The sequence below is a fragment of the Microcaecilia unicolor genome, chromosome 1 (assembly GCF_901765095.1).
Source record: "Microcaecilia unicolor chromosome 1, aMicUni1.1, whole genome shotgun sequence".
NCBI classification, from domain to species: Eukaryota; Metazoa; Chordata; class Amphibia; order Gymnophiona; family Siphonopidae; genus Microcaecilia; species Microcaecilia unicolor.
Genome location: NC_044031.1, coordinates 635,803,380 through 635,817,764, shown reverse-complemented (window position 1 = coordinate 635,817,764; position 14,385 = coordinate 635,803,380). Strand labels below are relative to the sequence as shown.

At 44.6% G+C, this 14,385-nt stretch overlaps 1 protein-coding gene across 1 annotated transcript; it reads left to right on the top strand.

The window, feature by feature from the left end:
• The first annotated feature begins 12,918 nt into the window (after nt 1-12,918).
• Nucleotides 12,919-14,052, top strand: LOC115460601 (actin-3-like). Its single transcript, XM_030190364.1, has one exon. The coding sequence runs from the start codon at nt 12,919-12,921 to the stop codon at nt 14,050-14,052; it is 1,134 nt and encodes a 377-aa protein (XP_030046224.1).
• Nucleotides 14,053-14,385: the final 333 nt, after the last annotated feature.

Sequence of the window (14,385 nt, the reverse complement as noted above, 5' to 3'; positions counted from 1 at the left end):
AAAATGTATGCAATAAACATTTTTTTCCCACTTCATATCATCCCATTACAGTAACAAAACATTTCCCCATAAACTCAAACTTTCAAGTTACTTCTATTCTTTTACATCTATTACTGCATAATGAAATGCTCTTTTAAATAATTAGGTATTTTCCCTTTTGTTATCCTCTCTGACATTCGCACTTCAGGTACATGTATTTCAACACTTTCTCTTTCTACATGCTCATTTCTCTGAAAATTATTGCTCTTAGTAATTATGAGCCAAGATGTGTTGAGTTCATTAGACAATTGTTCATTCTCTGTGAGCTTTTTGTGTTCAGTTTCAACCATGATATTCTCTGCTCCTGGTATCTCAGTGTCAGGAATATCCCAATTGATAAGTTTCAATTGGTTCCTATGTAATATTTTCTCTATACCCTTATTTGTACGGAGTTTGTACACATTATTTTCAGAACCTAATCGTTCTACCACTTGATAAGGTTCTTCCTCCCAGATATATTCCAACTTGTGCCGACCTAGGAAGTTCCGTTTCCTTATCAGGACCCACACACCAGGCTCCAGAATTTGTCTGCAGGCGTGTAGGTCGTATGCCCTCTTAATTCTCATACCACTTCTCTCAGATGTTCTTCTAGCCACATCTCTTAGTTCACATAATTTCTTCTCATGAGTACTCAACCATTCATCAACAGGAACATCAGTTTGATTTTCTTCGGTCGCCATCTCCCATTCTTTACATGGCAACAGCGACTCCCTACCCAGGAACAAATGCGCTGGTGTATATCCTGTCACCCCATGTATTGTGCTATTATATATCTGACACATCTCCGAGAGATATTCAGACCACCTTCTCTTCTTTATAACTTCCATTGTCCGCAGTACATGATGCATTGTGCGATTAAACCTCTCGCATCTACTGTTCCCTTGAGGGTGATACGGGGTTGTTCTGGACTTTTTTATATTGTATCTTTCACACAGCTCTTTGATTATAGCGGACTCAAAGTTCCTTCCTTGATCAGTGTGAATCCAACCTGGGTACCCATACACTGTGACCCAGTTTTCAATTAGCATCCGTGCTGTGGTTCTTGCAGTTTGATTCTTGGTAGCAACTGCGGTCTTGAACCTTGTAAACATATCCGTTATTACTAACACGTTCTCATAACCCCGGGCATCTTTTTCTAGTACTGTGTAATCCAAAGCTACTACTTCCTGTGGCTGGGTTACATTAAAGAGTTGCATTTGAGCCTTCTCCACCGGCACTGACTCTTTTGCATATGCACAAACTTTACAGTCATGAACCCATTCTTGTACATCTCTCCACAGATGAGGCCAGAAATATTTTCTCCGAATCTGTTTGCTGGTAATTTCAGCTGCAAAATGCCCTTTTCTATTGTGATACAACTCCAATATTGACTTTCTTTTTGATATTGGCACTATTATCTGATCCACCTCACTACCATCTCTGTGGTCCTCTACTTGGCGGCATAAGATCCCATTCTTCACTTGCAACTTCTGACAAAGCTTCCATAAATCTTTTGTCTCTGGTAACCAGCTTTCATAATTTCCAAACTGTGCTATCTCTAGAGCCGTCAATACTGGCTCAAGAGTAGGATCTTCCCTCTGCAACTCGGCCAAGTCAACCTCTGAACCAAAATCTGGTACCTCTGAATGAACATACTGACTTTGGATCCTGACTTCGGCCCGATACTTTTCCAGGATCTTCTTCGAGCCAATGAATGCTTCCCTGCTGCTCAAAACAAAAAAATCTTTCTCCTCACTCGAATCATTATCATAGTCCAAGCCCTCTGGTAATCAAGACAATGCAACCGCTGCACAATTTAACCTTCCAGCCTTATATATTACATCAAAATCGAGTTCGGCCAATTGTGCCAACCACCGCTGTTCAGTGGCTGGAATGTTGGCTGTTTCCAGATACTTTAAGGGGTTGTGGTCCGTACGTACTGTAAACTTTTTATACAGTAAATATTCCCAAAACTTGTCGGTAGCTGCCCATTTTAACGCTAGTAATTCAAGTTTAAAGGCACTGTATTTGTTGTCATTTCGCTCTGCACGTCTTAAGCCACGACTTGCATAGGCAATAATCCTTTCTTTTCCGTCCTGTACTTGGCTTAACACTGCCCCTAATCCCTTATAACTAGCATCCGTGGTTAAGATGAACGGGAGCTCGAATCTCAGGAAAGTCAAAATAGGTGCGGTCATCAGTTTCAATTTAAGGAGCTCAAAGCTCTCTTGACACTCCTTAGTCCAGACAAATAGTACCTCCTTCATATTTTTCTTCAGCTTCCCCATTAGTTTGTGTAATGGAGCAGCTATGGTAGCAAAATTAGGAATGAATCGCCGATAGAAACTAGCGAAACCTACAAAACTACGCACTCCCTTAACATCTGTGGGCACTTTCCCACCTCTGCATAGCTTCAGTTTTATCAGGGTCTGCCGATACGCCTTCAGCGGATACTATGTAAGCCAAGAAACCGTACCTTCGGGCACAACAATTTACATTTAGATGGTTTTAGTTTAAGCCCACATTCTTGTAACTGTTGGAACACTTGTTCTAGTCGTTCTAAATGTTGCTCAAAAACTGGTGGCATATATCAAGATGTCATCCAAGTACAGCATAAGGTCTTAAACACGTGGAGGGGCATAATTGAACGAAAACGTCTATCTCCATGGGCGTTTATCTCCGAGAACGGGTCCGTGAAGGGGTGGACCGAACCGTATTTTCGAAAAAAAATAGACGTCCATGTTTTATTCGACAATTTGTGAGCTCAAAAACGAATAAATCCAAGGCATTTGTTCGTGGGAGGGGCCAGGAGTCGTAGTGCACTGGTCCCCCTCACATGCCAGGATACCAACCGGGCACCCTAGGGGGCACTTTTACAAAAACAAAAAAAAAGGTAAAAGAGCTCCCAGGTGCATAGCACCCTTCACTTGTGTGTTGAGCCCCCCAAATCCCCCTCAAAACCCACTGCCCACAAGTCTACAACCATTACTATAGCCCTAAGGGGTGAAGGGGGGCACCTACATGTGGTACAGTGGGTTTGGGGGGGTTGGATGACTAAGCATTAAGCAGCACAATTTAACAGGTGGGGGGGGATGGGCCTGGGTCCACCTGCCTGAAGTCCACTACACCCCCTAACAACTGCTCCAGGGACCTGCATACTGCTGCCAGGGAGGTGGGTATGACATTTGAGGGGGAAAATAAAAGTTGTGAAACATCATTTTTTGTGGTGGGAGGGGGTTAGTGACCACTGGGGGAGTCAGGGGAGGTCATCCCCAATTCCCTCTGGTGGTAATCTGGTCATTTAGGGCACTTTTTGGGGCCTTATTCGTGAAAAAACAGGGTCCAGGAAAAGTGCCCTAAATTCTAGCTACAAACGCATACTTTTTTCCATTAATCGGCGAAAGGCGCCCATCTCTCCTCGGCCGATAACCACGCCCCAGTTCCCACCTTCACCACGCCTCCAACACGCCCCCGTCAACTTTGTACGCTTCCGCGATGGAGTGCAGTTGAAAATGTCCAAAATCGGCTTTCCATTATACCGATTTATTCGTTTTTGTGAGATAAACGTCTATCTCCCGATTTGGGTCGAAATCTAGGCGTTTTCTCTTTCAATTATAAGGTGGATAGTCACCAAGCACACATTCCATCAGACTTGAAAACTTGCAGGAGCGTTGCACAGTCCGAAAGGCATTCGGGTCCATTCAAAAAGCCCAAATGGGGTTGTGACTGCAGTCTTTTCCATGACTGTGGTGACATTCCCAACTGAAAGTATCCGGACGTTAAATCAAGAGATGAGAACCACCTGGCACCCTCCCAAAGCGTCCAGGGACTCGTCGATTCTTGGAAGTGGGTAAGCATCCTTCATGGTGACTGCATTAAGACGTCTGTAGTCACAACAAAATCTTAACATGCCATCCTTCTTCCTTAACACCACTGCCCGGTGAGGCCCAGGGCTCTTACTTTTTCTCAAAAATCCCTTGGTTCACTAATTCTTGAACATGCTTCTTAAACTCTTCGAATATGTGAGGTGATACCCTGCGGTAAGGCTGCTTGATGGGAGAAGTATCTCCTGTGTTTATTTCGTGCAATATAATTGATGAAAATCCAATGTCCTGGTCGCTTACTGAGAATACTGTTAGCTTCTCCCTTGTTTGCTTTCAAGTTATCTCGCACCACAAACACACAACAAGAAGGCACTGTCTGTCCTAGACATTCCACCTTGGTTTCGATACACCCTAAGACAGGCAGATCCGTTCCATTTGCTGCCATGAGTGCGATCCTGTAGCTGTTCTGTAGCTTGGAAGTGTTTGTAAAATTGACTTGCTACAATGGTCGTAACATCTGACCCAGTGTCCACTATACACTTGATCGGTATCCCTCCAAATAATACAGAAATAACAGGTCTCTTTCCAATGGCCTTTTCTCTGAAGGCTTCAAAATCTCCACTAGAATTGGCTTTCTCACCCAACTGCACCCGTACTCCAAGTGTCGGAACGTCACCGCGTTTTGTTCCGGATTTTTCCAAGGCTTTCCCTTTTTCCTCAAATTTCATACTACTTGTACTGGGCTGGGATTCACCTTCCCTACTATTTTCGGACTGCGACATCTGTCTACTCATCATCTTCCGTTCGCTCTGACAAAACCGAGCTATGTGTCCTGGCTCTTGACAACGGTAACATATTAACATACCTCTTTCATTGTGGACAGGTGCCCTCACACCACCATATAACACTTGTCTCTCTCTTCTCAGGTTCTCTACATATTGTGTGGTTTCCTTTCGCTGTCTATCCAATATTTCGTCCTGCTTCTTTCCCAACTGATCCAGCAATTTGGTAATTCCTGAAAGTGCAGATGCCAACATTTCCGTGTCAGCAGACACAGTGCGTTCGAGCGGGTCCCGACTGCGTTGCAGGACCCGAACACTTGAGGCTCCCATCTCCGGCATTCGCTCTTCCTCAGACTAACGAATGGCAGCCTGCATCAGATCTGTGAACCTCACTCTGGATTCTCTTCCCATCTTCGGGTCATTTCCCTTCTCAACGTAACATCCCTCAGACCCAGCAAAAATTGTTCTTTCAATACACTCTCCGGACGACTCACTCGGGAACTGTCACGAGCTCGGATCATCTCCAACTTTTCCTGTAGCTGATAGGCATATGCCCGGATAGTCTCCCTATCACCTTGCCTTCTATCGTAAAACTCCTTCCCCGTATTCCCAATGGGACTTGTCTCCATATACCTGGGTTAACAACTCGAAAACATCCTCAACCGTTTGCTCTCTCTCTCGGGCCATGTACTTCACGGTATCCTTGGCTTGGACCCTTGATGTGATCCTTCAAAACCTCCAGTTGGTCTTCTGGTGGCACCCTTAGGATCTTCAGAGCTGACCTAGCTGTGTCAATCCACTCCTCTACAGTTGTATCACCGGTACGGGTTGGGAACCCGTAAAAATCGGGAATATTTTTCTCTTTTTGAATTACCACTGTGGTAGTTGATTGTTGTCTCGGTCCTCCTCGGCCTCGTCCCTCCATTGAATTTCGCAATTCATCTATTTGTCTCTGTAGGTCCTCCATGTTCTCTCTGTCACCTGGTGTGTGAGCCCTACAGGAAACAAATCCCCCCTTCTCACACAGTAGTGACACTTGCAATCAAAATACTTGTGCTCACTTCAGCAGAGAAGACAATCGCCTTTACAAAAATTACTTTTAAAACAGTAAATGCACTTATATATTTCTGCCCTCGCTGTTTCACTTTATTGTGAAGAATAAAGTGAAGGCACTATCCTGCCGACTAAGCCGTTTGTAGCCCCGCCCTCCCCTGAGAATTAAGTCTCTATGCAGGCAATCTGAGAGCCTTTCTAGTGTAGTCGGGCCAGGCCCTCAGAAACTTCTCAGGAACAGGGTGAGGAATACAAAATAACTTGAGCGAGATGGAAATGATTTTAAAGAGGTTTTTTTATTTAGAACTTCAGCTCAAGTAATAAAAATTCATCAATAACTCTATCTAAATAACATTTTAAACACCTATTACGTGTAAATTTCTAATACACCCTAGTTTCAATGCTCTAACACATTCACAAGTCCTACTACAGTAAGTTCTGACATTTGTTTCTTTGTTCTTTGCCCCAGATTTCCCTTCCCAACTGAGGTACCTTGTTAATATCAGATAAGTACCCCGTTAATGTTCCCAACTTATAAATCTAACGTGCATGCAATTAGAAAAGGTTAATAGTAATTCAATGACAAGAATTGATTCTTTGTTTTTTTCCTTGCAGGTTCTTCCCCAGATGGATCCAAACATTTCACAGTACTGTCATCACCTTCATTCTCTCTTTCTTCAGTGGGGTTCAAAAGGAAACTTTTGTTGAATTTTACTGTGCCAGTTTTCCTTCCTGCTTTTCCCTGCGAACGGCGGAAACCATCTGATGAGCTGCAGCGTTGATCCCTGGCCAGGGAGTAGACTCTGGGACTGTACCTACTAACCTAAACTTTAAAGAAAATCAAAAATGGAAAACCCTAAACCCTAACTAGAACACTGTTCAAATGACTCACCAGACTTAAAAGGGCACGTGCCTGACTACTTCAAATCAAACACAAAAGATAATTGTTTGTCCCTACTCTAAACCCTCCCAACGTTTCCACAACGCGTGCCATCTGCTTGCGCTGCAATCAGCCGCCTTGAAATAAAATAAAAACGTTGGGAGAATGCACCGGAGCACTCTCCTCAAGCTCTCCGGTCCCACTCCATTCTTCATTTATCTTCAGAACCGGCTCTCCCGCTTAATAGAGCCGGTTCCCTTTAAAATTAAGGGATTCCTAGGCCCTGCGTCGGATGCATGCGTCTGACGTCATGACGCGACGTCGGACACCGACGCAGGGCCAATAAGCGCCCAGACTTCCTTTGCTCCACCCCTGACTGCCCCGAACACAGTCCCAGCTCTTCTACTGGCTCCAAAAACCTCCAGCGTCTCCCCTCTCCTACATGTACCGCTGCCACTCCAAACCCGCTGCTCCGCCCCTCTAAAAAAACGCGCCGCTGCAAACAACACGCTGAAGATCTCATAAGCTGCAATGACGCGCCACAACCCACAGCGACCCAAAAGAATCCCCAGGTACAAACTTCTTTAAAAACCCTCTATGGTTACACAATGATTAAGCTATATACCCACAATGATTAGCTATATAGCTAAAAAGAAACAATACCTATCTATAAACAATCATTACATCACTGGTCTCTACATCTAAGCAATGCTAAGAGTTCCTAGACCAGGAAAAGAAGCAATAAAACAACCATCATGAGCCCTTACATCATCCAGGCTCTTATCATCAGCTGGGGGGGGGCTGTTCACAGCGAAAGCCAGGAGTTTCTTTGACCAGGAAACATGGTTCTCTGTGCAGTTCGTAGGTTACTCACAGAAAGAAACTCCCCTTTTTATTAGGCTTAGAACTCATGTTCAGAACTAAGGAAAATTACAGGATGCTTCTCTGTTTAAGTAAACAAGCCATACTGTGGGAATGTGGTCACATGTTTCCCAGTCCAGGTGGCCAATATGAACTCGAGAACAAGCTCCATCTCCCTCTTCACATACCAAATTAATTAGAGCTGTGTCTTATCTTCTACATTTCAACTTATTTTCACACAATCAAAGTTAAACAATCATTTTTAAACAGAATTACTTCTAATCACAAATACAGACCCCGAGTGCACTAGTCTGTCAAGGCAGAGTTGAAAAACAATCTTTAAAATTCACTTCCACTACAAAGGCTAAAGTGGCTATGGCACTTCAGCTTGCAGAAGAGACGGCTCAGGGGAGATATGATAGAGATCTATAAAATAATGAGTGGAATAGAATGGGTAGAAGTGAATCGTTTGTTTACTCTTTCCAAAAATACTAGGACTCATAGGCGCCGACTCCGTGGGTGCTGTGGGTGCTCAAGCACCCCCAATAATTTAAAGTGTCACGCGACGTCGTCATGGGCCTAAAGTCCCGCCCGCTATCGCTCCCGCTCCCGTGGCGCTCCCTGCACCGTCCCGACGCCGACACGACTCCCTGCCCTACTGGCTGCTGCAGTGCTGCTGTCCGCCCATCCGCCTACCTCGCCTCCTACCTCCTGGAGTCCGGACTGACTCGCCTCGCCTCGCCGACGCTTTCCCTCTCTGGCTCTGCTCTGCTTCCGGTCCCGCATAGGCGGGGGATGATGCATGCTGCATTGCAAGCCTGCAACAGAGGCAGAGCAGAGCACAGAGGAGCCGTTGTCGCCAAAGTCTGCCCTGAACTTTGGCAGTGGTGGGCCAGTGAGTCTCGTCGGTCCTCCAGCCCAGTCCCTGCATGCTCGCCATGGCCCACCCTACACACAGCTTCCTTTTATTCAACTTCCGGGCCCAGCAGTTTCCTGTCCCGCATAGGCAGGAATCGGGGACAGGCTGTAGTGGCACACAGATCTGCAGGGGAGCGCTGCCCAGGTAAAAAAAAAAAAAAAACCTACAAAAACATTTTCTGAATTTTTGTACTATTTGGATTACTTTGAGGGGGGGGCGGTGTTTGAGTGGGGGAGGGCTCAGCACTGGTTAGGTTTGTATAATGCTGAATTGCTGATGGGCTCTGCACAGCCCAGATTAAAAAAAAAAAGTTTTATAATTTCATGTTGGGCATCTGGATGGGGGGTAGGCTCTGCAGCAGTGCCCAGGAAAAAAAAAGATTTATGTTTCCTGCTGATATGATGTGTTTCTGGGTGGGGGATTGGGAAGGGAAGGCTGCCAGACTATGGGGGGTGGGTAGGGCAGAGCTATTTATTTATTTATTGAATTTGTATCCCACCTTGTCCCACCTATTTGCAGGCTCAAAGTGGCTTACATAGTATTGATAACATAGTTATTCCAGTTAGTATTGTGTAGAGATTAGTTAAGGGAAGGAAGGGATTTATTAGGGTATTTATACAAGGTGGGCTTTCATAATTGAATGGGTTGGTGAAGTGGGTTAGTGGGGCTGTAGGTTCTCATTCAAGGCCTTGTTGAAGAGAAATGTCTTCAGAAATTTGCGAAAGGTAGTTGTTTCGTCGATTATTTTCAGTTCTGCGGGTAATGCATTCCATAACTGCGTGCTCATGCAGGAGAAGGTGGTGGCGTGCATCATCTTGTATTTTAGTCCTTTACAGCTGGGGAAGTGTAGGTTGAGAAATCTGCGAGATGATCTTGTGGTGTTTCTAGGAGGTAGGTCACAACCGCTTCGATCAATGGTGACTATCTGAGGGCACAGCCCCTGCCCTCCCCTACCCCCATCTACCTACTGGTGGTTCTTTTTGTTATCTATGTGCCATCATTCTTTTTTTATTAGAGTATCTTCTATTGCATTTTCACTCTGTCTCACTCAGCAGCCAGTCAGGGTACCACAACTCGACCTATGTAATTTTTGGTGGAAGAAGTATCTGCATTTCCAACTCAAATTGTCTGCTATGCAAGATCGCAGTTGGCTCTGAAGAAAAGAAGGAAGACTCTTTTTTTAAAAATGTACCTGATGTGTTTTTCAGTAAGCTACGTTTCTTTCAGGTACAGTAGGTGTTACTTTATCCCCAGAGGACTCACAATCTAACCCCTCCCCCCTGTTTACTACTGCACTAGCGGCTGCTGAGACAGCCCATTCAAAGTGTACCACCAGCTGCTAGCGTGGCTTAGTAAACGGGGGTAAATTTGTACCTGAAGAAATGGAGAGTTAAGTGACTTTCTGAAGATCGCAAGGAGCAGCAGTGGGATATGAACGTGCTGTGTTACCACGGACTTCTGAGGCCTTTTCCCTTTCTTTATAAGGCCTTTTTTACAAGATTGTTTCAATAAGTGTCATAGGCGCCGACTCCATGGGTGCTGTGGGTGCTCGAGCACCGCCCAATATTTCACCCACTGGAACCAGAAGTTCCCTTCACCAGCCCAGTGCCCGCCCTCGCCTTCCTGCGTGCCACCCAGAATTTTAAAAGTCATCTTACCTCGGGGTCCCGGCAGCAGCAAACTGAAAGGCGTGCAGGCTCGGTGCTTCAGCCTTCCCTTCTCTCTGTCTCTCAGCTCTGGTCCCACCCTCATTTCCTGTTTCCGCAAGAGCGGGACCAGAGCTGAGAGACAGAGAGAAGGGAAGGCTGAAGCACCGAGCCTGCACGCCTTTCATTGTCTGCTGCCGCCGGGACCCCGAGGTAAGATGACTTTTAAAATTCGGAACTTGAAGGGAGGAGGGGCCTGGAACTCGGAGGGAGGGAGGGGAGGATGGTGAGGGGGGACAGGGAGGGGAGATGGGGGAGGAGGAGGGGGGGAATGCACCACCTGTAAAAAAAAAAAAAAAATTTCAGCACCCCCAATCATTTTGAAAAGTTGGCTCCTATGCTAGGACTAGGGGGCACGCAATGAAGCTACAAAGTAGTAAATTTAAAAACGAATCTGAGAAAATATTCCTTCACTCAATGTGCAATTAAACTCTGAAATTCATTGCCAGAGAATGTAGTAAAATCTGTGAGCTTAGCGGGGTTTAAAAAAAGGTTTGGATAGCTTCCTAAAAGAAAAGTCCATAAGCCATTATTAAGATGACTTAGGGAAAATCCACTGCTTATTTCTAGGATAATACACAACCAACTAATGGTAAAACATGTAGTACTCTGTGCCTCTGATTGCTAATTTGTGAAGGGAAGTCTCATACGGTCACTTAGGCAACTTTTTATCACCAAAAGGTGAGCCTGTACTTTGTGACTATTTATAATCATCGACTACCCCCATTTTAACTATGAATTTACCTGTGACTAAGTACAGATAAGTGACATTAATTCATCTCTAATACTGTTGAATGAATATACAAAAGAGTGTGGCCATACACAGGTGGAAGAAATTGAATTGCTTCCTGCGTGTAAGAGAAATGATAGTACAAGTGCTGTAGCTATGGCAAGTGATTAAGCTTACAGTGAATGCAAAAAGAAAAAATAGAGGAAAATATAGGAAAACAAGATTAGGTGTAAAGCACTGGACACTTTCGCATGTTAAAATTGCACTATGGAAGGTTGGGGGTAGTCAATGATTATAAGTAGTCACGAAGTACAGGCTCACCTTTTGGTTATAAAAAAGTTGCCTAAGTGACCGTATGAGACTGCCCCTTCACAAATTAGCAATCAGAGGCACAGAGTACTACATGTTTTACCATTAGTTGGTTGTGTATTATCTACTATATATCGATGGAACATTGCCATCTATATTTTTTGACAGTTATTTCTAGGATAAGCAGCATAAAATGTATTGTATTGTTTTGGGATCTTATCAGGTACTTGTGACTGGGATTGGCCACTGTTGAAAACAGGATGCTGGGCTTGATGGACTTTCGCTCTGTCCCAGTATGGCAATACTTATGTACTTATGAATATCCAATCCCTAATGCGTTCTGGAGAGGAACAGGCAGATTGTAATTGATTGAGGTGCCTGTCTTACAAGAGACCTGGGTCCACTAATGTCCACATAGGAGGAAGCGGCTGCTCCTACCTACTTCTCCACTGAATGGAGTACAGAAAGAGGCGCACTTTCAAAGCACCTTGATTTACAGTTCCATAGGTTACTATACAAATTTGGCAGTCCTAAGCTTTGAAAATTAGCCCCATTGTCACTGTAGGAATGTTCCTGTCCCTAGTAGCAGCACAATACCAAATGACTGTTAAGTTGGAAAATACTGCTCTGGTATTTGAGCACCAACACCCCACCTACAGTACCTTCACAGGCCTGCTTGACAGCAGCCTCTTCTCATAAATCAATTATTCTGTACCTTGGTTCCCAATATGGCCACTCCATTAGATGATATTGGTTTACCTAACTCACATCCATGTCCGTAGTGCACCTGGATGACGAGGTCTGAGGAGAAATTAAAGAGGGCACATGGTGGCTGATCACATTCACTTCTATGTGACCATAAACCTTGCTAAGACATATACAAGATGAGCAGCTTTTGTAGAGAGTGACACAGCTACATCAAAAAGGCCAGCAAATAGGCACATGGTGCTCTGTGTAGCAGCAAATCAGCAAGGCTATACTCACTTATCCTCAGTAGGCACTGCATTGACAGCCATACAACACACTGACCCCAAACGTTTACCATTTCAACAGAGGTTTTACACATTTGGGAACAATAGGTTGTATGGCTGTCAATGCGGGGCAACCCCCCCCCCCCTTCCCCAACAGTATTACATGCTGCAAATGAATAAGGCACCCCAAGATTTAGACGACATGTTACAGAATAGGTCATGTACACGCCCACTGCCATTAAGTTGTGTACCAGCATTTACAACCGGGGTTTAGGCAGGCTTAAGTGCTCAAGCCCAAAGTTAGGCGAGCATCTGTTCTAAACTAGCAGTCTGCAAAGGGTGCTGTGCCCACAGCATCCTTTGCAGAATACAAGTTTAGTTCAAATCTTCCCGGCACCTAACTTGGGATGCTATTTCATTAATTTACCTCTGTATACAAAGTGTAGCACATATACGATTCATGTAATCACTGCTTAATCAAAGCTGCTGATATCACAATGCTAGCTCCTCCACTCAGCCAGAGATTCCTCCCACACTTAAACTGCTCTGTGTGAACTTACTGCAGAGTAAATAAAAATACTGAAACACAAGAAGATTTTCAAACATGCCTACTCTTTGTTACTCCGAGAGTACACAAATTTATTCAACTTAATAATATTGACAGCATTGACTGTTAGAGGGATTAGATGTTCCTGTATCTACCATGAAACAGTGGGAACTTTGTACGAAGACTGGCTGTTTATTTGAAGCATTTCAAAGAAATATGTAAGAGGGATGACTGCTATTCCTGCCTTTCGGCTGCTTATGGCTTTTCTGTTTCAATGAGCTCCTCTAGTCTGATTCTTCTGACAGCTATTTGGAGCCAATGATGAGACCAGGAGGAGGAATTTCAACCATGGAGAAGCCCTCTATAGTGATGGATAATGGGGCTGGATATTCCAAAGCTGGATTCTGCTCGGAGGATAGGCCCAAATTTGTACTCCGTACCAAGGTTGGGATCCCCTGGTCTGAACTAGTTCATGAAATTGGCCATCAAACACTGACTGCAGGCATGATGGCCCCTGTTTCAACCAGCTTAATCTGGAAGACCCCAATAGTTCATGGGGTAGTGGTAGACTGGAATGCAATAGAAATTTTCTGGAAGCATATTTTTTATAGGTTATTGAAGATTGATCCTAGAGCTCATTCTGTACTACTGTCTGATTCTCCAGCCTCTCCCCTTGTTAATCGTGAGCTAGCAGCAGAGCTACTCTTTGAGAGTTTTGGCGTTCCTGCTATGCATATAGCCCCATCATGTACCCTTTCTATGTATTCATGTGGGAGAACAATTGGCTTGGTCATTGATGTTGGAGATGGGACATCTTTAACCTGCCCAATTCTGGAAGGATACATCCTCCCTTGTGCCCTATACCGCCTGGATATTGCTGGGGAGACACTAACTCACCGCATGAGAGAGTTGTTGCGCCTTTCTGGGAATTCATTCTTTTCTCATCAGAAGAGCCTAGTAAGGAAGATTAAAGAGAAGACCTGCTATGTTGCTTTGGACTACCAGAAAGAACTTCAAAGTGACCTGTGCCTGGACTATCCACTCCCTGATGGGCACATTTTATCTCTTACCAAAGAGAGGTTTCAATGTCCAGAAACCCTCTTGCAACCCAAACTCATGGGCATTAATGAGCCTGGTCTCCATCAGATGGCTTTCAACAGCCTTCAGAAGGTTGAGTCCAGTTCTCAACAGGCTATTCAAGAAAGTATTCTTCTTTGTGGTGGATCATCTCTCTTTCGGGGGCTCCCTGAACGTTTGCTGAATGAGTTAAGACGTTTACTTACTGGAAACTCCAAGTTTAATTTACTGGTGCCAAATCCAAAGAAGAGATGGTATGCTGCCTGGGTTGGGGGCGCCATTGCAGCATCTTTGCCAACCTTTAATAGTCTCTGGGTTACAAAAGAAGAGTACAAGGAGAATGGGCCCATCTCTCTTCACAGAAAATGCAATTAAAAGAAGCCTTAAGTCCAACACAATTAAAATCTGTTGTGTCTTTTGTCTACTTTCTCTGTTTCAATCTTTCTTGAAACAGATCAGATGAAATATTGTTTGATAGGTTTTATCTCCATTGTTTTTTCCCCTGTTGCTTTTGTAGCCCGGGTCTCACCGATGCCTAGCTCCAGCCCCAAACCACAAAACAGATTGGTTCAGTTTCACATTCAGGATCACTCTCACCTCACTCATCTATTCCAGTTCGCCTGCAGTCGAGCTTGGGAGTGGGTCTACGGTTCGGAATAGCGATCTGGGAGTTTGGGGAGACACTGTACCCTGGTGCTCACAGATTCA